The sequence below is a fragment of the Mandrillus leucophaeus genome, unplaced genomic scaffold (genome assembly GCF_000951045.1).
Source record: "Mandrillus leucophaeus isolate KB7577 unplaced genomic scaffold, Mleu.le_1.0 Scaffold283, whole genome shotgun sequence".
NCBI classification, from domain to species: Eukaryota; Metazoa; Chordata; class Mammalia; order Primates; family Cercopithecidae; genus Mandrillus; species Mandrillus leucophaeus.
Genome location: NW_012102954.1, coordinates 2,144,424 through 2,170,538, shown reverse-complemented (window position 1 = coordinate 2,170,538; position 26,115 = coordinate 2,144,424). Strand labels below are relative to the sequence as shown.

At 36.7% G+C, this 26,115-nt stretch overlaps 1 protein-coding gene across 1 annotated transcript in view; it reads right to left on the bottom strand.

The window, feature by feature from the left end:
* CDS1 (CDP-diacylglycerol synthase (phosphatidate cytidylyltransferase) 1) overlaps positions 1–26,115 on the bottom strand; it is a 53,032-nt gene that overhangs the window by 6,165 nt on the left and 20,752 nt on the right. The window contains exons 4-11 of the mRNA XM_011985447.1: positions 24,375–24,472; positions 22,534–22,673; positions 13,146–13,204; positions 11,070–11,152; positions 9,651–9,738; positions 6,147–6,215; positions 4,178–4,330; positions 2,051–2,170 (exon numbers count right to left, since the gene is read on the bottom strand). Coding sequence (XP_011840837.1) covers positions 2,051–2,170; positions 4,178–4,330; positions 6,147–6,215; positions 9,651–9,738; positions 11,070–11,152; positions 13,146–13,204; positions 22,534–22,673; positions 24,375–24,472 — 810 coding nt within the window. The remainder of the gene's footprint in view (positions 1–2,050; positions 2,171–4,177; positions 4,331–6,146; positions 6,216–9,650; positions 9,739–11,069; positions 11,153–13,145; positions 13,205–22,533; positions 22,674–24,374; positions 24,473–26,115) is intronic.

Here is a 26,115-nt window from a genome sequence, read left to right as displayed (position 1 = left end):
TAGAAACAAACAAATATATTAGCAAATTTTCAAAAAATCACCTGCTACAAAATTCCTATCTGTGTCTCTTTGGCATCATGGACTCACTCTAACGAAAATACATTACTATTGGATTTTTTTCCCTAAATAAAAACTTATTAGAACACATCCAGCAGATTAAAACCACGACTTCCAAATACATGCTTCTTTTAGAATGATTTCTGAATTGACCCACAGCATTCATTCATTAAACATTAATTAAATCTAGCACTTACTTTTGTTAATAAAACTTCTAAATAAAAATTCTATTAGCTATTACTAATCTAATTTTGTTATAGCCTAGTTTTCTTTTTAACCATAAGCTGTTTGGGGAGCTATTTTAGTGTTGTTAAAAGATGTACAACTGGTTCTAACTTGTTTATCCCAATAGTTCTTACTCTGAAATAAACATTTTACTACTATGATAAATATTTCTTCTTTTTTTAAGTGTTAGAGTAAAAAATAAAATTACAGTGAGCCCATCTGGGACGCATTAGTCCGTTAAATGGCCACCCTGAGGGAATGGGTAGTAAGCCTCTGCAAATTGCCCCTGTACAGGTAGGTTCCCATATCTGGGTGCCTGGGAAACAGACACGACTAACTGCCCTTCTAGTTCACTCGGGCACCCTAAAAATATTTAAACTACAACAACAATAGCTGCTTGGTTTCCAACATGCAAAAAAAAATCTCACCATTTAACAAAAAACCTTGGATTGGAGACCATTAAAGAAAATACCATTCTTAATATAATATTTTTCTTTTTAAAACAATTACTGAAAAAGTCTTTGGTTAATTTTTGCCAACCCATTTCCCTCCTTCTCTTCCTTACTAGTCAAAGCATAAGAGAGCCACAGTAACCCAATGCCACTTTGCTGTTACAGCCTTTGCAAGATACTCATCCTGCACAGCTGTTGCTGTAGTTCTCTGGGGATGTGTATTATCTTCCCTAGTAGGAGGTGAACATCTTTAGAACAGGAACAACATCTTGTATGTTTTTGTATACTGCATTGCATCTTACATAGTAGCTTCCCACTGGCAAACGCTCGCTGAGTTCACTCATTCCCTGACCTGTAGGCCACGTGTGATCTGGCCCCACCAAACTCTGTGGTCTCATCTCCTACTCTCAACCACAGCCACACTGTTCTTGCTCACCTTCAAACAGGCTAACCTCCTCCACTCCTCTGTACGCTCTGGAACTCTCTTCTTAGTTTTCTCTGCAGGACTTCTTTTCTCAAATCTCACCTCCTCAGAAAGGCTTTCCCTGACCACCCCACTTTCCATAGCCACTCTCTAACCCCAGATGGTGCTTCAGCCATGTGAGGGAGGCTGAGATAAAATTGCTGAGATAACATATCACTTTATGATGATTTAACCTAATACACAGGATAATTTTAGGTATCTGGAACAGGGGTCAGAAAAGTATGTCCCATAGATCAGATCCAGGCCACGACCTATTTTTATAAATAAAGTTGCATTAAATGCAGCCATGCCCATGCATTGACATATTGTCCATGGGGGGCTTTCTGACTGCAACAGCAGGGTTCAGGATTGAGACGCTGTGATAGAATATATGGTCTGCACATCCTAATAAACTTATTGTTTGCCCTTTACAGAAAGAGTGTGATGACACCTGACTTAGCAGAATGGACGGTTACATAGCCAAAGGTTCTTCTGTGTGTCCCTTCAAGTGAGACTGTAGTAAAACACTAAACTTCAGATGATTCATGGCTGGATTCTTGGGTGAGCACTTGAAAGACCAAGATTCTGGGTCTATTCCAACACTAAAGGACACATGCCATTTCTATAAAGGAAACTGACATGACACTTAAAATGTATTAACATAGTATCACAAACCTAACAAGAAAGAATACATTCAGATCAGCGTGGCAGCATTTCTGTGAGGTCGAAACAAACAGGATACAAAAGTTGTTGCCTAGGGGCTTAATGTAGATCATGAGCTAACCAAATTTCAACTAGGTTACATTCTCTAATTAGATTCTCTAATAATATAACACAGAATCTAAACACACACCTTGATTTTGAAGGCTCTTTTGAATCCACTGGCAAAGAAGCCTCCAAATGGGCCAATTAAAGATGCAAAGGTTGACAGAGCAATGCTGTGGATCTGGAAAGGGTACAAGCTCACTCTTTCCTAAAGAGAGAAAAGAAGGGGAGGAGAGGGGCTAATTTCATTGAAATTGTATTTGAACATGCCACCTGATCTAAGAACCATTGTAAAAATAGTAAGTCAAAGCATGTACCACATTTTTGTTAATTTTTCAAACTTTAAGGATCATAGAAGAAAAGTCTATTGTAAGCCTTCTGTACCATCGTCTACTTAGCCAGCACTTTCCCTTCTCTCTGTAAGCATAATGACAGGCAACTGGCACACTGAAATCTTGCAGCTTGGTAGTCTACCTTCCAGGTTGTCTAGGAACTTTACTTCTTACCAAGAATCAGCTGTGTTATTTTCCAAATTTTTTTAAACCAGTAATATTTTGTTTCTGTAACTATATAATTTAACATTGTATTTTATTTCACTTTAATTTTATATGATAAAATAAGGGAAAAGTTGGACTTTTCTCTAAAACTATGACGAATGCTGTGGAAAAACACAAAAATAAGTTGCTTAAAGAAGATTATCAAAATGAGCATCAGTGAGACAATCACTAAAGATTTGGAGAGACAATCATAAAAAGAATTTTGTAGTCAAATTATCTTGCAAATTTGTAGTTCTTGCTCCTTTTTAAATAATCTGAAACTACAACTTACAGACAGTGCAAAATGGGTGTGGTTGAAGAAAGATTTTGAGACACCAAATTTTTTTTTTTTTTCAAGTGGAGTTTCGCTCTTATTGCCCAGGCTAGAGTGCAATGGTGCAATCTCAGCTCACTGCAACATCTACCTCCCAGGTTCAAGTGATTCTCCTGCCTCAGCTTCCCAAGTAGCTGGAATTACAGGTGTATGCCACCACGTCTGCCTAATTTTTTATGTTTAGTAGAGATGGGGTTTCACCTTTTGGTCAGGCTGGTCTGGAACTCCTGATCTCAGGAGATCCACCTGCCTCAGCCTCCCAAAGTGCTGGTATTGCAGGTGTAAGCCACTGTGCCCGGCAGAAACATCAATTTTTTGACCTGTTCTCAAAGCAATAGCCTTGCTCCTAATCAAACACCAGCAGTATAAAAAGTTTTATAACAAGTAACAGATGGCTTGGACATTCAAAAAGTTCTTGGAAACCATGTACTGAGCACTGAGGGAGAGAAATAATTTGTTAAGTTGCTTCTCAAAAATTATGGATTTTACTTTACAAACGTGTACATGTGTGCACACAAAGATACAGACACACATGCTATTATTTGATTCCTCACTTTAACCAGCCACTCACCAGACCTGATGACACAGATCAGGAGGGTTCTACTAGAGAGCATGTCGACATCCTCCAGTGCAAGGCCTCCAAGATACCTTTAAATGAAGGCACTGTGTGTTTGGAAGGAAAACTGATTTGTAGAAGCAGCAACTTTCTATCCATAATAAATATCCTCTAAAAATCATGGACTCGGTAAACTGGTGAATTTTAAGTTTTAAATTGAGTCAATTGATGTCAGTGATATGAGAAACACATTCAAAACCATTGGATCCATTTGATTTGTAAGTCGTTCTCATCCATTTGATTTAAGTTAACACTAAAACCACTGCTATATCAAGGAATTAAAAATTCTACAGAAGTCAGTTTCTTGTACAAATCTGAATCCCACTTTTAAAGAAAGCTTAATCTTCAGGCCAGGCACAAATGGCTCACGCTTGTAATCCCAGCACCTTGGGAGGCTAAGCAGGTGGATCACTTGAGGCCAGGAGTTTGAGACCACATTGGCCAACATGGCGACACCTGTCTCTACTTAAAATACAAAAGTTAACCAGGTGTGGTGGTGAGTGCCTGTAATCCCAGCTACTCAGGAGGCTGAGGCATAAGAATCGCCTGAGCCTGGTAGGCAAAGGTTGCAGTAAGCTGAGATTATGCCACTATACTCCAGCCTGGGCAACAGAGGGAAATTCTGTCTCAAAAAAAGAAACAAATTAAATAAATAAATAAATAATAAAAGAAGCTTAATCTTCAGAGTGAAAGATCTCTAACTATGTTTATCTTGAACTTTTACTCTACCTGTCTCAACACTGCCTTTAGAAAGGGTGGAAGGGAATAAGTCTGAAGCTGGAAAAGTTCTGAGGGCTCACATTCCGTCACGAAGGAGTTTACATCACTTCGGTATTCCACTGGGCAGACAAAGTACTGGTATTTGGATAACACATAGGCAGCCTGGTGTTCAAAACAAAACAAAACAAAAAACAAAGCAAAAGTTCATGACACACTGACTAAATATATATCTTTTAAGGTATACATCAGAAGGGCCACAGATAGAATGCCAGAATTTCTGTCTTAATATTTTGCTATGTATTTTCAAAGTTAAATGATCATAATTATCCTAGTAAAAGACTTAAAAGACCATTAGAAAAAAAGTTTTTTTGAAATCAATAAGATTGTAATCTCTGCATAATCACAATTATATGGTACAGGAGAATAAAGAACTGAAGTATACTGCACAAAAGTTTATATTAATTTAATCAGTTAATAATTAACCAGTAATTAAACATTACATTGAAAATAGTACACAATAGTACAGGTGAAAAACACCACTGTTCTTAGCCAGCCCAGAAAACTTTGACCAAATTATTCTTTCCCTGGCCACACCACTGCAATTTTTAAAACTAGATGTCCTCAGCCTTGGAAGTAAGATACATAAAATAAAATATCCTGTTATAAATTTAAATTGCTAGACAACAGCTTATTCTCTTTTTCTTGCAGCCATTCACCCTGTTATTCTGCTCCAGAATGATTAATAGAAATTCAAGACACTAGGAATGAATATAAACTGATTTTGCTTCCAAACAACCAGTTTATTATATATATAAAATATATATTCTATAGATTACATATTATTATATATATTATGTATATATAATTTCTTATAGATGTGAAATTTCCTTCCCCATTATTTTGTCATGCTTTACATGCTTATAGGGTAGCTCCTACTTTTCTTCCAATGATATGGCTATTCCTGTGGTATTTTCAAGATAGTCTTTGATAATAACAAATTCTTACACTATTTAACTTCATAATGTTTAATTATTCTCACTTTGTAAACACATTGGATGAGATTGGATCCTTTTGCATTCTTCTATCTGTCAATTATTATCTCATCAATATTCTACCACAAAAACATTGGAACAATTTTATCACATTTTATTAAAATTTTCATTGCAAATGAACTAAATTTATAAATTAAATGGAGGAATTCTGGTGGTTCCCCCATCCAGGATCATGGCACACTTCCATTTATTTGTATATTCACTCTCTCCATGCTTCATGTTGTTACTAGGTACTCTAGATTTGGATACAGAATGTAACTACAGCTGTCAGAAACAAGGAAAAATTAAGCTTCCTGACAGTACTTTTTTGTATATTTATCTTATATCCAGCTATGGTACTACACTCTCATTCTCACTGGACACCTTTTAATAAAAATCTAAATCCTATAACTGTAAACTAATTTGTAAAACATAAACAATAGCTATTTAACATGCTAAAAGCGAATATTAATAATTTATAGTTAACAGACTGTTTTTGCATGTTGGGTCCACAACAGTAACCACCCACTGAGCCAAGTGGCCACCATGTGTTTAAGAAGGCAGAGCTTTTCAACAGTATTTGCATACTCTGCTATTACTCAAGGCCACCACCTGTCCCAGTACTTGTGCCCCACACCTAAGGCAGAATAGCTGTTAGAAACTACCAAACACAACAGCACAACAGCATGGATGGCCATTAGAATTACCTGGGGGTGTTAATTGGCCTGGGATAAGGTGGAGACACAGATTTTGTTTAAGCTTCTCAGGTGATTCTATATGTAGCCAGGATAAGGGCTACTGAGGTACAGTACTGGTTCTTTTTAGTAGGTTTCAATAAATACATTATTAGCATTTTGTGGTTTAATTTTTCTAGGTTTAAAGTAGACTAATAAGCTTGGTATCATATTTCAAAATGTATATAAAATAAAAATCTTAGTAATACTCACAATGAATCCAAACACAACTGTGGAAAAGAAACCACCAATGAATCCTTCCCACGTCTTTTTAGGAGACAACTAAAAAAGGGCAAATAAAATTAAAAAGCATTACTGTACTCACAAAACTCACATTATATATATATACAAACTCTGTTCAAGGAGTTTCCTCAATAACCTGTACATCTCTTCTTACTTTTTCTCTTATTGGAATAGTTTAAAACCCTTTTTCCTTTTCTCTGATCTTGATTTACTACTGAAAATCTCTCTAATAATATTTAAACACATAGTAGACCCTCAAATATTTGACGCTGTGAATATGTGTTTGTTCATGTTAAATGACCTAAATTTGTTTTGTCTCTTAAAAGACTATAAACTCTATACGAAAATAACTGTCCCATGACTTTTATGCTAATATAAAACCCGATAATAGTTGGTGTAAGTTCTTTGAATAAGAATGAGATATATTCGTTCCAAGTACACACAGTCAATATTGACCCGCTATTGGCCAAAAATAGAATGAGTACAACAAAACATGGACATTTTAGCACATATAATTTTCACATATTCCTAATATGCTACATAAACATAGACTTCCTTCTGATACGGCAAAATACTCCAGAACCCCAGATACTGTATTTGCTCAAGTATTCACATATCCTTCTCTCTTTTTTCACAACCTATGTCCATCTCCAAGAAGATAGGAACATGTACTTCAAAGAAAAGATATTGTTTGTGTTGGATTCAGGCTATTGCGGTCCAGTCAATGGACCATTCATGGAGAGGAATCCGGAAAAAAATCTAGAAGTTAGTGGTGTCGGGCAGAAGGAAAAGATTCAGGAGTAGAAGGTGAAAGTTGTTGCCCAGGGGAGATAAAGAGATGTCTGGGGGGATTTGGTTATCAGGTCATTAATGAGGGACAGAAACCAAATATCAGAATGAAGTCTCTGGAGATTAAAATGGGTTATGGGTTAACCTATAGGAGCTCTTCACAGACTTCTTGTCCTGATATTCATAGAGCCCCAAACCAAGACAGTTGGCAGAAATCGTTTCCTGACAAATCTGACAACAATTCTGCCACAGAGAAAGGACAGACATACCTTCTCCTAGGGTAATTCACTATCACTGCCATGCAGGAGGAGCAGACTCAAATTCAAAAGTGCTGATTACTGTAAAGATAGCTTATCAAATTAAATTGATGCCTATCATATAGATTTAGGGGTTAATTGTTCAATTATCTAAGTATATTATACGACTAACCCAGCCTGATAAATTCACTGGAAGGCTGTGTTCAAAATCAGTTGCTAAGATTCTTCCACAGCTATAACAGCCTTTTTGAAGGCTTCTGATATGGTTTGGATCTGTGTCTCCACCCAAATGTCATGTCAACTTGTAATCCTCAGTGTCAGAGGTGGGGCCTGGTGGGAGGTGACTGGATCAGGGAAGCGGTTTCTAATGGTTAAGCACCATTCTCCTACTGCTGTCCCATGAGTTCTCATGATATCTGGTTGTCGAAAAGTTTGTGGCACCTCCTCACTCTCCCACTTTCTCCTGCTCTGACCATGTAAGATGTGCCTGCTTCCCCTTCCACCAAGATTGTAAGTTTCCTGAGGCCTCCCCAGCCATGCTTCCTGTACAGCCTGCAGAACCATGAGCGACTTAAAGCTCAGGCATTTCTTTATAGCAGTGTGAGAATGAACTAATACAGCTTCCCAAGCCGAAAAATTCTCAGTCTGGGTATAACTCTTGAATACATAAATCATGTGCTCTGGAGTAGCTTTAGAAACGTTTTAAAAATATACAGCTTGCTTACCAGTATCCTTATACAGCTCAGCCCAACACTCTGTGTGCTGATGCTCTTAGCAGATGCTCTCTGTGAGCTCCTCCCCAAGAAGGGTAGAGTTTACAGAGGTTTTTGGAAGAACAGGCAGTCCACAAATTCCTCTGGTAATACAAAACTACCCTCATACCACTCTGAACAAACAGAAGGCTTTATATCTGAACAATTGTCTCAGTCCTTTCAAAACTGCCTTCATATAATAATATCAAAACAGCCAAGTAATAATATGTCTGTCAGAACATTATTAAAAACTTTGACCAATAATGTGAATTGTGTGAATCTTATCTGAAACTCCAACATGAAACGCTCTTTTAGGCCAGGTGTGGTGGCTCATGCCTGTAATCCCAGCACTTTGGGAGGTCAAGGTGGGCAGATCACTCGAGGTCAGGAGTTCTAGACCAGCCTGGCCAACATGGTGAAACCCTGTCTCTACTAAAAATACTAAAATTAGCCAGGCATAGTGGCAGACGCCTGTAATCCCAGATACTTGAGAGGCTGAGGCAGGAGAATCACTTGAAGCCAGGAGGTGGAGGTTGCAGTGAACCCAGATTGCACCACTGCACTCCAGCCTGGGTGACAGGGCGAGACTCTGTCTCCAAAAACAAATAAAAACAAAAAATAAAAATAAATAAGAGCTCTTTTAGAAGAAATCAGTTCTAGAAAATGATTTGATTTCCATGAAGAATTAGTTTATTTCTTCTCCCGAATGAGAACTATATAATTTAGTTCATTTCCTTCTTTACCTCCATTGCCCATAAACAGAACCAATTCCATAGCAAAACAACATGGCCTACTCAGGTGTATTTTCCTTTCCCTTTCATTATTATTTGTATTGTATTAGTATTTTATTGTAGGGCCCCAAAATCTTTTGATACGAGTTTGGATATAAAAAGTCCCACAAATGGATATGACGATGTGAAGGTGGTATTACATAATCTCTTTTAGAAAGTTTGGTAAAGAAGGGGACAGGTGAGGCTACAGGTTGAAGGGAGAGGAGAGTCAAGGAAAAGGCTTGTGTATAGGCCTGCTGGAAAGGAAGATAAAGAAGAACTGCACCAATGGCCGAGAAAAAGAAGCCACAGAGCCGAGGGGCGGTGGCTCAGGCCTTTCATCCCAGTACTTTGGGAGGCTGGAATGGGCAGACAGCTTGAGCCCAGGAGTTTGAGACAAGCCCGAACAACATGGCAAGACTCTATCTCTACAAAAAATACAAAAATTAGCCGGGTGTGGTGGCATGAACCTGAAGCCCCAGCTACCCGGGAGGCTGAGGTGGGGGGATTGCTAGAGCCTAGGAGGTGGAAGCTTCAGTGAACCATGATAACACTACTGTACTCCAGCCTGGGTGGCAAAGCAAGGCCCCATCTCCTGAAAAGAAAAGAAGCCACATGAAGAAAGAAAAGAAAGACAGAAAGGAGGGAAGGAGGGAAGGAAGGAAAGAAGGAAGGAAGGACAACTGATGGAGTCATGCCCTTACTGAGGAGCCAACAGAAGAACTGATGAAGAACCCAGAAGGAAGTATTGAGAAATATGGCTTGCTGCTTTTGTACCGTGCAGCTAAGGAAAATCAAAGCACCTTGGAAATAAAAGATGCACAACAGCATAAGTTGTTGGAAATGTCCTCCAGTGGCTAATCTTTAAGGTTATATAGTGGCTTGCTTATAAAATTTTTCCATTACCTTAATTAATGGAGTTCTCCCAAAAAAAAATCCAAAAAGGTAAGCAGTTATGTCATTGCAGATAACACTTGATATTGGAACAAGGAACCTGTTTTTAAAAAAAAAAAAAAAAGTCAGCAGGAAAAAGTTCATGTGAGTAAGTGGCAAATATTCGCACAGATTACGATTCATAATGAGCTATCAGAATAACCCTTTGGATTGCACTGCAGCCTAGCCAGAACATAACACTTGCCAAAACAGTAGAAATGATAAATATCAATCAAATTTGCCCACTTACCAATTTAAACAGAGCAAAATCTAAAAATAAACTAACACGCTAGGAAAATACTGCTAAGGAAAATATTAAATTATTGATTTCTACAGTTATGGATGTTTTCATTTTAGCTTTATGAGGAACATGTTATAATAAAAAATAAAAGGCAGGCTGAAAGCTAATCTTAAGAAAACCAGCCTTTTAATATGAAAATGAGTCATTTCTTTAGACAGAGCATAACCTGATAAATTTATATCGAGTTCTTAATACATATTCTCCATTATTTTTAATTATATCTTAGCTTATGATTTCAGTAAACCCTACTGAATGTGCAGAACCTACTTACTTCAGTAACTGCCCCATCAATGAAAAGTCTGCATAATACATTAAAGACAATCTTAAAATGATTCCAATTACTTACACACACACATATACACACAGAGACACACAGACATACAGACACACCCACACCCTTGGTAAAAAGGCATAAAGCTGTCAAGGGAATACAATTTATCTTGACAAACCCCATCAACTGTAAAAGATTTTAATTAATGAGTTTAAAATGAGTAGGAAAAATATGGTCACTTTTTCTAAATCTTAAGCTTTTTCTCCATTCCAACTAATTTTTAAGTAATAAGTTTTATGATTTTTACCTAACAAAAATGCATTCTGAATATGCAAGCCACTGCCATAGAGCAATTAACTTCTACAATCTGGAAACCCACTCCTACATAGGAGCAAAGGAAAAAACCTACCTACCTTTCACCTAGAAAAACATGCATTTCTTCACAGTAGTTACTAACAGGCAAAGTTTTATATTTTCTGGCATTCTATGTAAATAATATCTTAATAAATATTATATTTAAAGTCTATCTTTTGTGAAAAGTCACATTAGGATTTATTAACACCTGAAAATGTAATTAATTGTTTGGGTCTTTTATGGAAACTTCCTATATTTGGAACCTGAATAAGAAGGGTATCCAGTTGTTAATGAAGCATTTTGTCTTTAGATGTCAAATAGTAAGCAAAACTCAGTAAGATAGTTTAATGGAATAGGAACAACAAACAGCATATTTTAGTAGAAATCTGCAAGACATTGTCCAATGTTAAAGAGCTATAAAAGTGCTAAGACATAATTATTAAGCAGCATAATTCTGTTGCCTTACCATATCATGCCTTCAAACAGATTTTGGATGACAAGGTGTGACTGAGTGACAGTTATCAATAAAGTGACATGAGTCCATGCGAACTGTTAATAGCCCAACAATACAAAAATTAGTGAACATAACTGATCAGTGCAGCTGAAGAAGCAACAGCGATTTTGAAACGCAAATGTCTACCATGACTTTTGGTCAAAATGCATACGTTAGAGTCATATAAAATAAACACCGTTAGTAAATTATGTTCCTTTTGTTGCCTACTGGAACCTTAAAATAATGAAAACATTTAACAAAGTAACCTTAATTTACATACAAATAGAATTCTAATAATAGATATAGTACTAAATTTTAAAACATATAAAACATAAACCATTATCTTGAATCATTAGATTTAAGTGATAATGAGAGATTTCTGTTGTTTTAGCATTTAAAGGGGAGCATTTTACTCTGGCTGCATTCTGTGGTTATTAAAAAATGCTACAAATTCCTTTTCTTTCAGAGTTTATTATGGTAACTTTTTCCCATAAAGAGTTATTTCCAACTTTAAATTATTCAAACCAGCAGGGTTCAACTGCCCTTAAACTCTATCTTTCATACTTGAAGGGTGATCGCGACAGGTCTGTTCAATGACAGTATTCAATTTCAAATTTTTAAAGACCTTTGTGTTTTACCAATTCTAGCTAGCCTGAAAGATGGCCACTTTTAACACAATCAACAATATGGGTAGAATATAAACAAAAGAAGCCAAGGTTTCCATGTACTAGTCTTATAATTTTGATTGAAATTCATAAAATTACTTTTAAAAATTCTTAAAGAGTTTGATTTATTCTCCCCGGACCCCTGCCCTTGAGACAGGGTCTCACTCTGTCACCCAGGCTGGCATGCAGTGGTGTGATCACAGCTCACTGCAGTCTTGACCTCTCAGGTTCAAGTGATCCTTCTGCCTCAGCCTCCCCAGTAGCTGGGACTACAGGTGCGTGCCACCATGCCCGTCTGATTTTCATATTTTTTGTAGAAATGGGGTTTTGCCATGTTGCCCAGACTGGTCTCAAACTCCTGGACTCAAGGCATCTGCCTGCCTTGGCCTCCCAAAGTGTTGGGATCACAGGCATGAGCCATCGGTGCTTGGCCTTTTGATTTATTCTTAATAAACCTGTTTCCCATTTAAGCAACCATATTATAATGGTTGCTTTGTTTTATTCGATTTTTATCTGCTTAAAAGATCCAATTCTCTTTTACCCTGATTGCTTAAAAATGCATAATTAATTTTTTTCCAACAGATGCCATTTATATTTTCACTGGATATTCTATTACTTTTACTTGTCTTGTTTCTACATAAAATTCACTCAGAATTTTACTCTTCATGCTCAGATCCCCTGAAATAAGAACTATAAGAAACACAATTTCCCAGCAATTATGTTCAGCAGAATGTCTTAATGGAGAAAAGCTAAGCATAAAGAACAGAAAATATATTCCAAGTCCAAAATAAGCCTATTACATGAATTTACAGATCTGAATACTACATTGCATTGCACAGTCTTACTAGCTACAGTTTAAGAAAATAAGAAAAGTTCATATGTAAAGTGATACATTTCTTAAGACAGGCTTTGGTACATTGAACAAAATATCTTATGCCAGAAAGAATTACACAATTCTATGACTAACCATGACCACCAAGATCATACATGCTCTGCTGCTTTATGCTCACGCCAAGTGCAAGTAAACATAGCTACTTTCATAGAACAATATGACAGATGCTTCCCAGACTTAGTAACTGTCCAGGAGTAAGAAATTCTTCAAATTTCTACATATTTAAGGAACCCAAAAACTTTAATTTTATACCATTTGAAATTATTCAAAGAAAAAGTTCTCAGTAAACTTTGAAAACAGTTAAAATTTAAAAATCCTCACAAACTTCTCAACTTTAATAGTTTACATTTAATGATCATCTGAAATCCAAATATCCCTCACATTCATGCAAAACAACAGCTAGTAGATTAGACTGTATCTTCTCACTACAGAAAAAAAAAGTTAAGGGTTTTTATCACAGATAATGACTAAGGAATAATAGTTAATACACACCATATAAAACTGCAGACGATAATGTTTCTTCACCAAACTGAGTACAAACATGCAGAAACCTGTTCAAGAACAAAAAACATGTGCTCGTAGTACAATTTGGTACAAAGGGTTAAGATTCCCTGAGCCCAAATAAACCAATGTCCTATATCACAGCTACGCGTATTTTAGCCACTTACTCAGACGCCATCTCTCCTACTATCTTATATTAAGCATTTTAAGTAAGTTTTTTGAAGGAAACAACCTTGTACTCTCCAAAGTGCCTAATATATATTCCGTGGCACAAATTCAATAAACATCCTCTGCATTAATTTAATTAATTAATCCCTTGTTAATATGTGGGCATGGAAAACAGATCTTAAATTTAAATTAAATAGTATTTATTTGCTGTAACAATGCATCAAGTATATGTACAGAATGTTTTCAATCTCTACATAATAGAAAAATGAATAATAACTATTATAGCAGCTGAAGTCTGTTGAATGCTTACTATTTCTAGGCTCTTATCTAAGCATTTAATCATTAATGATAATTAATCCTTTATTATCAATCCTTTCCAAATCCCTATAACATACTCATTATTAGCTCCATTTTACAGATGAGGAAAAATGCAAAAAAGGCTTTATTAATTTACTGAAGATCACAGGGCTAGAAAATAAACACTCAAATACTATTGACCCCTAAGAGTCCCATGGTTCCATAAACCAAAATCAGCAAAATTCAGGTTAAGAGCAATTTGCAATTTCTCAAAAGCATACAATAATTATAGTAAAATGTAATACTCTTAATAATGTAAAGATTTACAAACAGTATTTGTATTTATGTTTACATTTTACAAATTTATTACAATGAAAATTTATTAAATTCTAACCAATTAAGTGAAATCTAATCATCACACACTAAAATAATGGGAGGCAATATGAATCACTTCTTGCCAAAAATACCAGTAAACTTCTAAAGATAGGTTTATTTTACAGAGGTGGATATCGAAAAATACATAAACCAAATTTAATTTCAGATAAATGGCTATGTATGCATTCTATTCTGCAACATCTCTTTTTTCTTTTTTGAGTCAAGGTATCGCTCTGTGGCCCAGCCTGGAGTGCAATGGCACAATCACAGCTCACTGCAGCCTTGAACTCCTGGCCTCAAGTGATCCTCCCACCTTGGCCTCCCAAAGTATCAAGATTACAAGTGTGAGCCACTGTACCTAGCCTCTGCAGTATCTTTAAAGAGTGAGTTCTCCAAGAGAGAAATTGAATTTTCAGTTGATCAATTCTACATAAAATAAATACTAGACTTTGTACATCCAAGTTATACTTACCAAGGCAATTCTACCAGTAGAGTAAACAAGGGTACTACTACTCTTACCAAGCAAAGAATCCAACAGCAGCTGCCTTTCACTACTTTCGATGATCAATTTGAAATGTCAAAGCAGAAAGGACCATGACAAAATGAAGAGAACGAACACTGAGCCCCATCTCACCTCCTATTTGTCATCTATGAGGTAATCCAACTAACTGGCCTGCACAAGCAATATGGACACATTTTCTGAGTGGAGGCACAAATGAAAGCCAATATGTCACTTTATTGAGAGAAAGAAGGAAAGAGGGAAAGAATGAGAGAGAGAGATACTAAAACATGAAATTAATGGCATCAAAATTGCCAATTGTATAAAAGATTCCTTTAAAAATTCCTGCTTTTGAGTTGTTCTTCTACAGCAGATAAACTTATCTTGAAGCTCAAGTAATGACTTCAATGCTGTTTTGTGCCACTGATCCATAGTAAAAGGTGAACGTGGACTGGACTCGGTTCAAAGGCCAATGGGTAAGGGCAAAGCAGAGACACAAGACAGGAACAGTGTTTTCTGTCCAAACAGACCCCTTGACTCTCCCAGCACAGCCTTGGGAACTTCCCAATATCATTAACTATAAATTATCTATTCACAAATACTACTCCAAAATATATGATTTTCTCTTTCTTGAAATTATAACACCATTCACCCTTACTTACATTTCTTCAAACACAATTACCGGTAGAATCATTTAACATTTTCCTAATGGACATTTTATCCAGGAGAACCTTGGCAACTCACGTTTACCTGATCCAGTTTTGCCTATGTGATAGAATTGTCTGACTCCTAGATACAGTAAGGTAATATAGTTCTCTGACTTGGAGGAAGGGGGAGGTATACAGTGTTTTCCTAGCATAGCTAAGGCTAACTATAGTCATCTCTCATTATCTCTGGGTGATTGGCTGCAGGATCCCCAAAGGACAAAAATCCATGGATGCTCAAGTCTCTTCTATAAAATGCTATAGTATTTGCATCTAACCTACTTACATCCTCCTGTGCATCTTAAATCATTTCTACATTACTTATAATTCCTAATACAATGTAAATTCTACATAAATAGTTGTTAGACTGTATTTTTCAGGGAATGATGACAAGAAACAAGTCTATACATGCTCAGTAAAGACACAATTATCCATTGTGTTGCTTTTTTTTTTTCCAGAATATTTGCGATCCACAGCTGGTTGACTCCAGGGATGCAAAACCCATGGATATAGGAGGGCCAATTGTACTAATTTTTAAAGAAAAACATTGTAAAAAAGAAACATATGAACTTAATCTTTCTCATTCACAACTATATGGACATATTAACATTTTATGTTTCAATACTTAAAAATATATTTATATTTTAATAAATCTGTGGAAAGGATCACTTTTTGTACACTTGGATCCATAGTTTCATTTTTTTTCCCTGATTGTTAACAAAGAATGCTTGCATGACTATTTCTCTTTTTTTTTTTTTTTTTTTTGGAGACAGAGTCTTACTCTGTCGCCCAGGCTGGAGTGCAGTGGCGCGATCTAGGTTCACAGCAAGCTCCGCCTCCCAGGTTCACGCCATTCTCCTGCCTCAGTCTCCTGAGTAGCTGGGACTACAGGTGCCTGCCAGCAAGTCTGGCTAATTTTTTGTATTTTTAGTAGAGACAGAGTTTCACCGTGTTAGCCAGGATGGTCTCGATCTCCTGACCTTGTGATCCGCCTGCCTCGGCCTCCCAAAGTGCTGGGATTACAGGTGTGAGCCACTGCGCCCGGCCTGTATATTTCTAAATTAAAATCACAGAATGTGTTACAGTACTATAAATAAAAGTACTGAAAAGGCATCCTAATATATAGTTCTTTATATAAAAGTTATACTTATTATTTATCTACATAGTATTGTGCCTGGTGTTCTCAATACAAAGATACGTATATCTCGTTGCCCAGCAACAAAGAGTTCTCCAGCGATTAAGCAGAACCAGTTACCCAACAAACTAAAGAGAGGTATATCCCAAAAGAACAAGAGGCCGGGCGTGGTGGCTCATGCCTGTAATCCCAGCACTTTGGGAGGTCGAGGCGGGTGGATCACGAGGTCAGGAGATCGAGGCCACCCTGGCTAACACTGTGAAACCCCGTCTGTACTAAAAAATACAAAACAAAATTAGCCGGGTGTGGTGGCGGGTGCCTGTAGTCCCGCCTACTGGGGAAGCTGAGGCAGGAGAATGGCGTGAACCCAGGAGGCAGAGATTGCAGTGAGCCGAGATCGCGCCACTGCACTCCAGCCTGGACGACACAGCGAGACTCCGTCTCAAAAAAAAAATAAAAAACAAGAGAATCCAGGTGCAGTGTCCTATGCCTTTAATCCCAACACCCTGGGAGGCCAAGGAAGGAGGACGGCTTGAGGCCATGAGTTCAAGACCAGCCTGTGCAACACAGCAGGATCCTGTCTCTATGAAATAAAAGTAAAAATTAGCTGGGCAGGACGGCACATACCTACAGTCCCAGCTACTTGGGAGGCTGAGGCTGGAGGATCACTTGAGCCCAGGAGTTTGAGACTGCAGTGAGCTATGATCAAGTTACTATACTCCATCCAGCCTGGACCACAGAGCAAGTCACCATCTCTTAAAAAATTTATTTAAAAAAGAAAAAGAGGATGAAGATTTTTAAGGGGGTCAGGAAAAGTAAAGGAAAAAACACAAGATACTGAAAAGCCCAACAGATGAGACAGAGGGAATTTCAGAAAAATAGATAAAAAATATTTATTAAGCACCTTTGATATGCCAGAAACAAGATGCAAAAATGAATAAGATAGGCACTGCTATTCAGGAGCTCTTACTCTTGTTGAAGACAACGAAAACAAATGAAAATAAAGTTGCTTTTTAAATTTACCATTGATGATTAGTCAAAATTTAGTAAACATATAGCCCTTAATCCAAAAAACAGACAGTAGGATGGGCCCAAGATTGAATACTAGAGCTTCCGACTCATCCTCCATTCTTTCACTTGGTTATATTCTTCATTATACTTGCCTAAACCATCAAAACTTTCTAGCATCAAATTAAATAAGCATTGTGTGCCTTTATTCTAGCATCAAATTAAAAAAGCATTGTGTGCCTTTATTCAGACACCAGGCTACAACTGAGTTGTTCTGAAAAAGTTTTAAACGAATATGCATTGTAGAGATTACCATACAAACCAATCATCATATTGGTTAAACATTTTAAAAAGTTTTCTATTAATCTGAATGGTTAGTCTAAGGTTTAGAACCAGGACTAGCATGTATATAGAGTTTAGCAGTCTTTAATTCAGAAATTTTAAGTAGTTTTGGAGACACAGTCTTTTGTGAATTATTTGTGACATTTTTCTAAAGATTTCATTAATATCCTCTGATATAAAAGATACTCAGGATGTTTGGGGAAAATATCTTAATTATGCATTAATATTGGCTATAACTTAGTTTTGTATGTCCATCAATTTTCTTGAACTGAAAGCATTACATTCAAGTCATATTATCTCCCTAAGAATTTTAAAGAAATCAAAATAGCTATGCATGCACAAATACAAGCAAAAAATAATTTATTAAACATAATATGCACATCACTATAGTTGAATAAAGAAATGTAAGGTGATGATATTAAGGGTCAAATACCTTAAGTTTGTCGACATATCACTGCTAACCATGTAATTGCATGACATGAGGGGTCAGAATTGGAGATACCTATATTTTATTTAAATAAAATTCAATGTCAATGAAGTAGTTTGAACTGTCTCTGCTTTTTAAATCTGGTAAGACATACATTTTCTGAAGTCATTTGACCACTATAATAGAACTAAAATTTTCACAGGGCCCTTGGAATATTGTTTAACAAAAAGACTTCCAAAGATATCCACAGCATAATTTGAAAGAAAGGTACAAATACCTCAATGTTAGCACACTCTCTGTTTCCATAGTCCTGTTTCAAAGCTTAACTCCATTTGCTGGACTAAGCTCACAAATGTTGCTAAGCACTTCAAAAGTAGCCACTAAGGCCTCAAGACTCAGCAAACAAAACACTGATACTAAGAAAATATCATTAAGAAGCACTGTGTGTGGATGTGCATGTTCTCAGCCTTTTAATCCTTTATCCAACAAAAACAGAGTCGGACCCTCAATGCCAGTCCTGCACTGCGCTCTGGGAATTAAACAAACAAGAGAGGTACACCATGGGTGCTTTTGGTCTAACCGAGCCATTTTTAGGCCACCCTTAAGATGATAATAGACATATAGTATTCAAGTATTCTATGCCTGTTTTATACTGGAAGTTACACCATTTAACTGAGTAGCTCCTAGCTTACTATGAGGCTGCATTTTTAAAGTATACCTATAGAGCGGGGCATGGTAATACACGCCTGTAATCCCAGCTACCCAGGAATCTGAGGCAGAAGGGTAAGTTGAGTCCAGGAATTCAAGACCAGCCTGGGAAAACAGTGACATCCTATCTCAAAATAACAAACAAAAAGTACATTTGTGTGACTATAATGATGTCAATATCCTGGTGTGATGTACTATAGTTTTGCAAAATACTATTATTGATGATAACCGAGCAAAGTGTAAATAGATCTATTATTTCTTACAACTGCATGTGAACATGCAATTATCTCAACAAAGATGTGCATTTTAAGCCAATAACCTGTGATATATAAACAACTTTTCATAGACTGTCATAAAATAGCAGTTGGGTTCTACGATCAGCCTGTGGTATTTTTATTTTCTAACTTATTACTCATTTAGTATTAACTACACACCGGAAGAGTTTAGGTCCTTACTACATTTAGTAGCTTCCTATCTAGTCTGCCTGATAATGTCTCCCAACCTACTTCATTTAATTACAAATCTGGTTACATCATTTCTTAGCTTAAAATCCTCCAATGTTTTCCCAGATATAAAGTCCAAACCCTCCCTATGACATACAAATTTTCTCAAGATGTGGCTCCTGCCTACCTTCCATGCCTCCATGAACCCAAAACATGCAATCCTTTCTCATTCTCATGCCTGCACAGCTGTTCCTCTGCCTGGAATGGACTTTTCTACTATCTGATACCTGGCAACTGCCTGCTTGCTCTTTCCTTTTCATGAAACCTGTCATCTCTTCTCAAAGGCCCTCCATGGCCTTCCTTCCTCTTCTTCATGCTCCTGCCAGAACTTGTTCACATTTCAGCAATGAACTAGAAGACTCACATCTCACCAGCTTCAAGACCCTGGAAGGCACACAATCGCTTCATTTCCCTTTATATCCTCAACATCATTCACAGTACCTAGCATTTGAAAAACACTCAAATGTTTGCTCAAAGAATGACTTTAAAGACTTTCAGTAAGTTTCTGTGATTCTGAGTGTAAAATAAGAAATGGTAAAATATGTCTATGGTAGAAATAAGTATACTGTTAGAAAAATGAAGAAATACCAGGCCAGACATGGTGGCTCATGACCATAACCCCAGCACTTTGGGAGACCAAGGCAGGAGGATCACTTGAGCCCAGGAGTTAGACACCAACCTGAGCAACATAGTGAAACTCCATCTCTACTAAAAACACAAAAATTAGCCAGGTGCAGTAACACATGACTGTAGTCCTAGTTACTTGGGAGGCTGAGGCAGGAGAATCATCTGAACCCAGGAGGCGGAGGTTGCCATGAGCCGAGATAGTGCCACTGCACTCCAGCCTGGGCAACACAATGAGACTCTGTTTCAAAAAAAAGATGAAACACAGATTGTATTTTTACAGAAGTAGAGTCCAAAAGTCATACATGAAACAAAGAATTACTAAAAAGGGGCTGGCTAGGAGGCGATAATCAAAGACAAAATATATAAAGAAACAACAAAGAAAATGAATTACACTATTGGTCCACACTCAATTGAGATGTTATTCTCAAGCATAAATTATAGCAAAACAAAGGGGAAAACAGTAATCGCCTTATATGCCGACATTCTACCTCTCAGCTATTGCTGTATATCAATATAGATGTAACTGCAGATATGGATACAATGATAGGTGTAGATGTGCCAATATAAATCCATCTATAAGCTATTAATGTATGAAGCGAAAAATGGTACAGAAGAGATACTCTTACTTGTATAAGAAAAAAGGAAGGGGGATGTACACATAAAAGCTGGAATACTCAGACAATTTCTGGAATAACAGTAGTAAGCCTCCAGATATTGTAAGTAAGGCCCTGAGGTGGAGAAAAGTTTCATCAAATACTCCTTTCTAGTCTAAATTTTTATCATGGGCATATATTTTCATTAAAAAACAAAAACAAAACAAAAAAACCACTAGTTTAGGCCTCTTGAAACACCTGGCTCCTGGCATGCTCCCCATTCAGAACCCAGGGTGCCTGTCCCATCCCAGACACATGGAGGGGCCACAGGTCAGTGCCCAAGTCAGCAAGCGGCACAAACTGCAGTCATGAAAAGGAGCCATCTTTGATGTCCAGCACACTTAAGACATGAGCACCGGCCTCTGTCTCATGGCAACCACGTGAGAGGCCTGGGGTTAGAACTGCTCAGTTAAGCCTGCCAAGCCGCAGGACTGTGAGCAAAAATAACAAATTGTTCTAAGCCAAGGGAAAAACAAAACTAGTTAAGGCTTTTTGTTTTTAAATGACAGTTTGTATTCCATCCTGGTGTCCCTGCAAAATAACATTAAAAGAAATTAAGGGGAAGCCCCACGAGAACAGAGAAAACTGAAGAAATGTCAAGGAGAAAAGAAGACACATGTCTACAAAATTTGGAAGCTAGAAAACAGATAGAAAACTGTTAGTAGACCTAAGAAATTACAAGTGCCTAAACATATTTTCTAGAGAAACTAAGGAGAAAAGGCCTGGTGGAAGGCAAGACTGAGGCCTAGGCTTCTGACTTGGATTATTAAGTAAAAGTCTAACAATAAGTGTGAGCCCTAGCCAAAGCAATCAGCTGTGAGAACAGACCAAAGGTATCTTTAGAAATGCACAAACATAAGACATCTACCTTCTACACATCATTTCATAAGAAACTACAGCAGGCCATGCTTCAGCAAAGTGAGGGTGTTAACCAAGAGATGGAAGACCTGGGATGGAAGAAATGGGCTCAAATCATGAGCACAGCTCAGCAGTGGGCCCAAATGCAGCCAGCCCACACAGGAACCGGAATGCAGAGGTCTCTCGCATAGAAGTCTCCAGGAAAAAAGGCAATTGATATACTATCTGACTTGTGTAAACATCTGAAAATACTACCAACAGACATGGGGCAAACCTGAAGGAAAAATTAAAGATCTCTACACTGAAATTAGCAAATATGGGAAAGAGAAGGTGAGGCAGTTACTCAGTTCGGGAAAAACAAAGAGTAGTAAAAGAAGGAAATGTAATCATAGATACTATTTGGTTCTATAGGAAGTGATATTTTAAGTACCTACTTAATGCAAACTGTGACTATAAAAAAACTCAGTATGAAGAAGTGAGGTAGGTTATAACAGGAAGTCAATAGATAATGCCTAAAGTAAACTAAGAAATAGGCCTATTACTTAGAAAAAAGGAAAAAAATCTCAAAGCGGTGTGGTGCAGGGTTGCTGTTTACATCATAATTCTTTTGAAATTCAGTTTGAAAACTAACATGCATATATTAATGATATAAATGATTTATGTTTTAATTAACCACAATTGTTCTTTTTTTATTATTATTATTTTCAGATGGAGTCTCGCACTGTCGCCCAGGCTGCAGTGCAGCGTCATGATTCTTCATGTTGGTCAGGATGGTCTCAAACTCCCGACCTCGGGTGTTCCGCCCACCTCAGCCTTCCAAAGTACTGGCATTACAGGTGTGAACCACAGAGTCCGGCCTGGAGTGATTCTTAATAAGCACTTTTTAAACCCACTATAAGGGAGTAATTGCTATTTAAGAACATGATGAAAGATATAGCTTTATATATGAGAAACAATGAAAAAGAGAGGCTGGAATAAAATGTAACCAAAAAATTATGAATTTAAATAACAGAAATAAAAATAAACATGGAAAATGTGTTAGCTACATATCAATACAGAATATTCCTTAACTTACCTGCCAGATAGAGGGCAAATGATATAAATCTGTGGTAGCGAATGAGGAACTGAAGTTGTTCTTCTCTTTGAACAAATGTAGCAAAATAATCAGCTACAGTCTCTCCATAGAAAAAGTAGTTGACACACAATAGAAAGTACCTATAATTTAAAAACAATTAGCTTTTCTATATTTGAAGCTTTCCTTCCCCTCAAACTCAACAAAATTTTTTCTACATTCTGATGACACAAAGATCAAAACCAAGTTCAGAAGACCAATTCAAGATATATTTCACTAAAATGCTATTTTCCTGTTTTAAACTTAATTTCAAATTTATCGATTAGCAAAAATTTACCGAATATAAATCATACCTTTATTTAGCTGAAAATCTAATGCCAGAGATAGTTAGGAAACAATGTAGAAAATACTACATACACACAATCCTTCACCCTTGGGAGGTGGGAGCAGTGCATGTGTGTGTATAAATTTAATACTTTGTGTGTAGTATAATGTGTGTGTGTGTGTATGATTTTAATACTTTGTATATATGTATAATGTGTGGGTGTATATATTGAGGTATTAAGTTCATAATGAAAATTAACTCCTAACTACTCATAGCTCTAATGCTTTTTAATAGTAGAAGTCCTAAGACAAATCCCCACCTGTCCTCAGGAAGATTAAGAAGGAAAGAAAGAAGAGGTAATTCAACCTGTCTCCCCATCTGCCCTGCACGCACTGGCATCTCCCCTCTTCTAATGCTCCTAGTGGACTCTAAATGAGCTGGGATTCTTCCTCTGTAAGGCAATCAAGGCCTAACCTGGTCTACCAATCCAACTATTTACCCACTATCCGCTAAACAATACCCTCTGCTCAGAAGGGCCAGGAATATCTCATGAGCGGTAGTATAAATACGTTTGTCCCACATCTAGAAACTGATGGGTGCTACATCCCCAACCAGAAAACTCTTCTTTATCCAAAACTTGTCTTCATTTCAAATACCAGTTTATCTTTTACCTCTTGTTTGACACCTTCTACAATCACGGGAGCCCATCCTTATTTATCTTCTCTTTTTTTTAATACTTAGAATCAATACTGCATGATTTTACATTTATTTATTCTCCAGTTTCTTTATCTATCTAACATTTCCTATATACTTTGCCACTCATGAAGAAACCTGCTACAAGGAAAAATCAGCTCTCACCAAAATCAAGACACTTCTTTCTGACCATCCTAAACCCCATCTGCTATAATGAGACACTGACTCCCTGGTTGATATTAATCAAATATATTAAAAAGGATGGCTACTTGGGTTAAATATGAACTATAACGTTATCATGTTTCCTAGCCAAGGTTCTGATAGCAATGATTTATACATGAAAAGTTTTAAAAGATGTAAAATTTTGAATGTTAATATCATTTGGTGATTTGTCACTAACTTCACATGCATTTGTGTGTATACAATATGTTGTATATTATCACGTCAACTGAGGGGAAATGAAGAAAAATGAAGGAAAAGATTATATGCAAATATTTTGCTAAAATTATTATTGTAAAGGATACAAAAATGTTTCCAACACAATGTTTAGTTTTTTATTTTAAAAAAAGGACAAGAATGGTGTATATATTCAACACATATTAGATATCTCTACAAAGACTAAAATATGAGATCTGAAAGAAGTTGTATCGGAGTGGGAAAGACAAAGGTGATCTTCTTTTCAAAATTCAACTACATTATTTTTATTTATCTTTCTCTAAAATCAATCTAGAGGGTAAATTGAGTGGATACTGACTGATCAAAATGCTTCCTTTACAAACTTCAGAAATTAACTTTTCATATCTGCAATAGTTTCAAGCTTACTTACCAACTCAGTGTTCTAAACCATGGTAGATCATAGGAGTGATAGACTCTATAACCTATAGTGATAATTTCATGGAAGCATTTCACTTGGATGCCCAGAACCTGAAACCAAGAGAAAACATTAACATACATTTCTCAATGTTTACATTTGTGCTTAATCATTCAATAAAGCAGTTTGTCATATGTGTTTGAAAAATCTTAATCTACCAATTTTTAATTATTCTAAATGTCAGTAAAAAAAATGCAATATTCCATGTCTCTAAAATCAAGTGATGCCTCAAAGGGGTGGACAAAATAATGTTTTACTCAAAAAGGCTTGGAAGATCCTTCCCGGGGTGGGGAATGGCACTGGAGTTTAAAGGTTGAGGGATATAATCTGGTTGGCAACAGTCGACTAGGATTTATTCCTCATTACTATTTCATTATTGAGACTGTCCTTCTCAAGATGGAGAATCTTTTTGTCCAATCTGTCCATTATGTTTCTTGAGATACCCTAAGAAAATCATACATGAAAGTTTGCTTGTAACCATGCATTGTTATACTTGCAAGTAATAAAGATACCGTCAGGACAAACAGTTAAAACACTTTCTACCCAGTCACCCTGGAATGGCCTTTTCATCCTCCCAGCTGTGTCAGCCCTCCCATAGCCAGCTACTCACTGGTCAATCGAAGCTGGGCTACCTTAGCAAAGTATAAGCAACCTTCCACATTTGAAGCCACTTTGGCCAGTCAACTGAGTTTATGCATTTCTGTTTACACAGTGTCCTGACTGCACACCTATTAAATGGGTTTACATTTATAAATCCGTTTTTGATGTACTATTTTGTAGTCCTTCAAACTGCTGCATTCAGCAACCTGGATGAAGGTAATTTCTCAAGATGTAGCATCACACCCAGTGCTTGACCTGTCAATTTCAAGACTCAAAGAGCAAATGGCAAGTCGAACACTTATTATCATTAATTAAGAGGTAAAAATCTTTGTGAATATGGCAGACTAGCTTTTTGGCTAGAGAGCACTCTCCAGGGGCTTGTTTTTATGCTGTCCTTGAGCTAAGAATGGATTTTTATATTTTTTAAAGAGTTATTTTAAAATCAAAGATTATGTGACTGAAACAGCCCCTTAAAGCCTAAAATATTACTATCTGGTCCTTTAACAGAAAAAGCTTACCAAACTCTGTCAGAGGATATATTTTGGAATTTCCTTTTAAGATTTCCACAGGTTAGTTTTCCAAAACCTACCATTCAGAGTATTCTTAAGCTATTTTTTCCCATTATACTGATTACATGTTCAATCACATACTTTAAAAACTAAATGTCTCTTTTCAGCCACATGATAAAGAAATGTATGTGAAACCATAAACAGTACTTTTAGCGAAAAGTCATAAATGTGTTATAAAGACAGGAGGAAATCTAAGGGTCCTTCTTCAAATAACATTTGTATATAATATCAAGTCATTTCTAACACAAATAAAGAACGGAGACAATGTTTAGTATTAAGATAAAACAGTAAAGCAAAGTTAGTCAGATCTGAAGGGCTATTTTTTAAAATTATTATTATTTTATTTTATTTTATTTTATTATTATACTTTAAGTTCTAGGGTACATGTGCATAACGTGCAGGTTTGTTACATATGTATACTTGTGCCATGCTGGTGTGCTGCACCCATCAACTCGTCAGCACCCATCAACTCATCATTTACATCAGGTATAACTCCCAATGCAATCCCTCCCCTCTCCCCCCTCCCC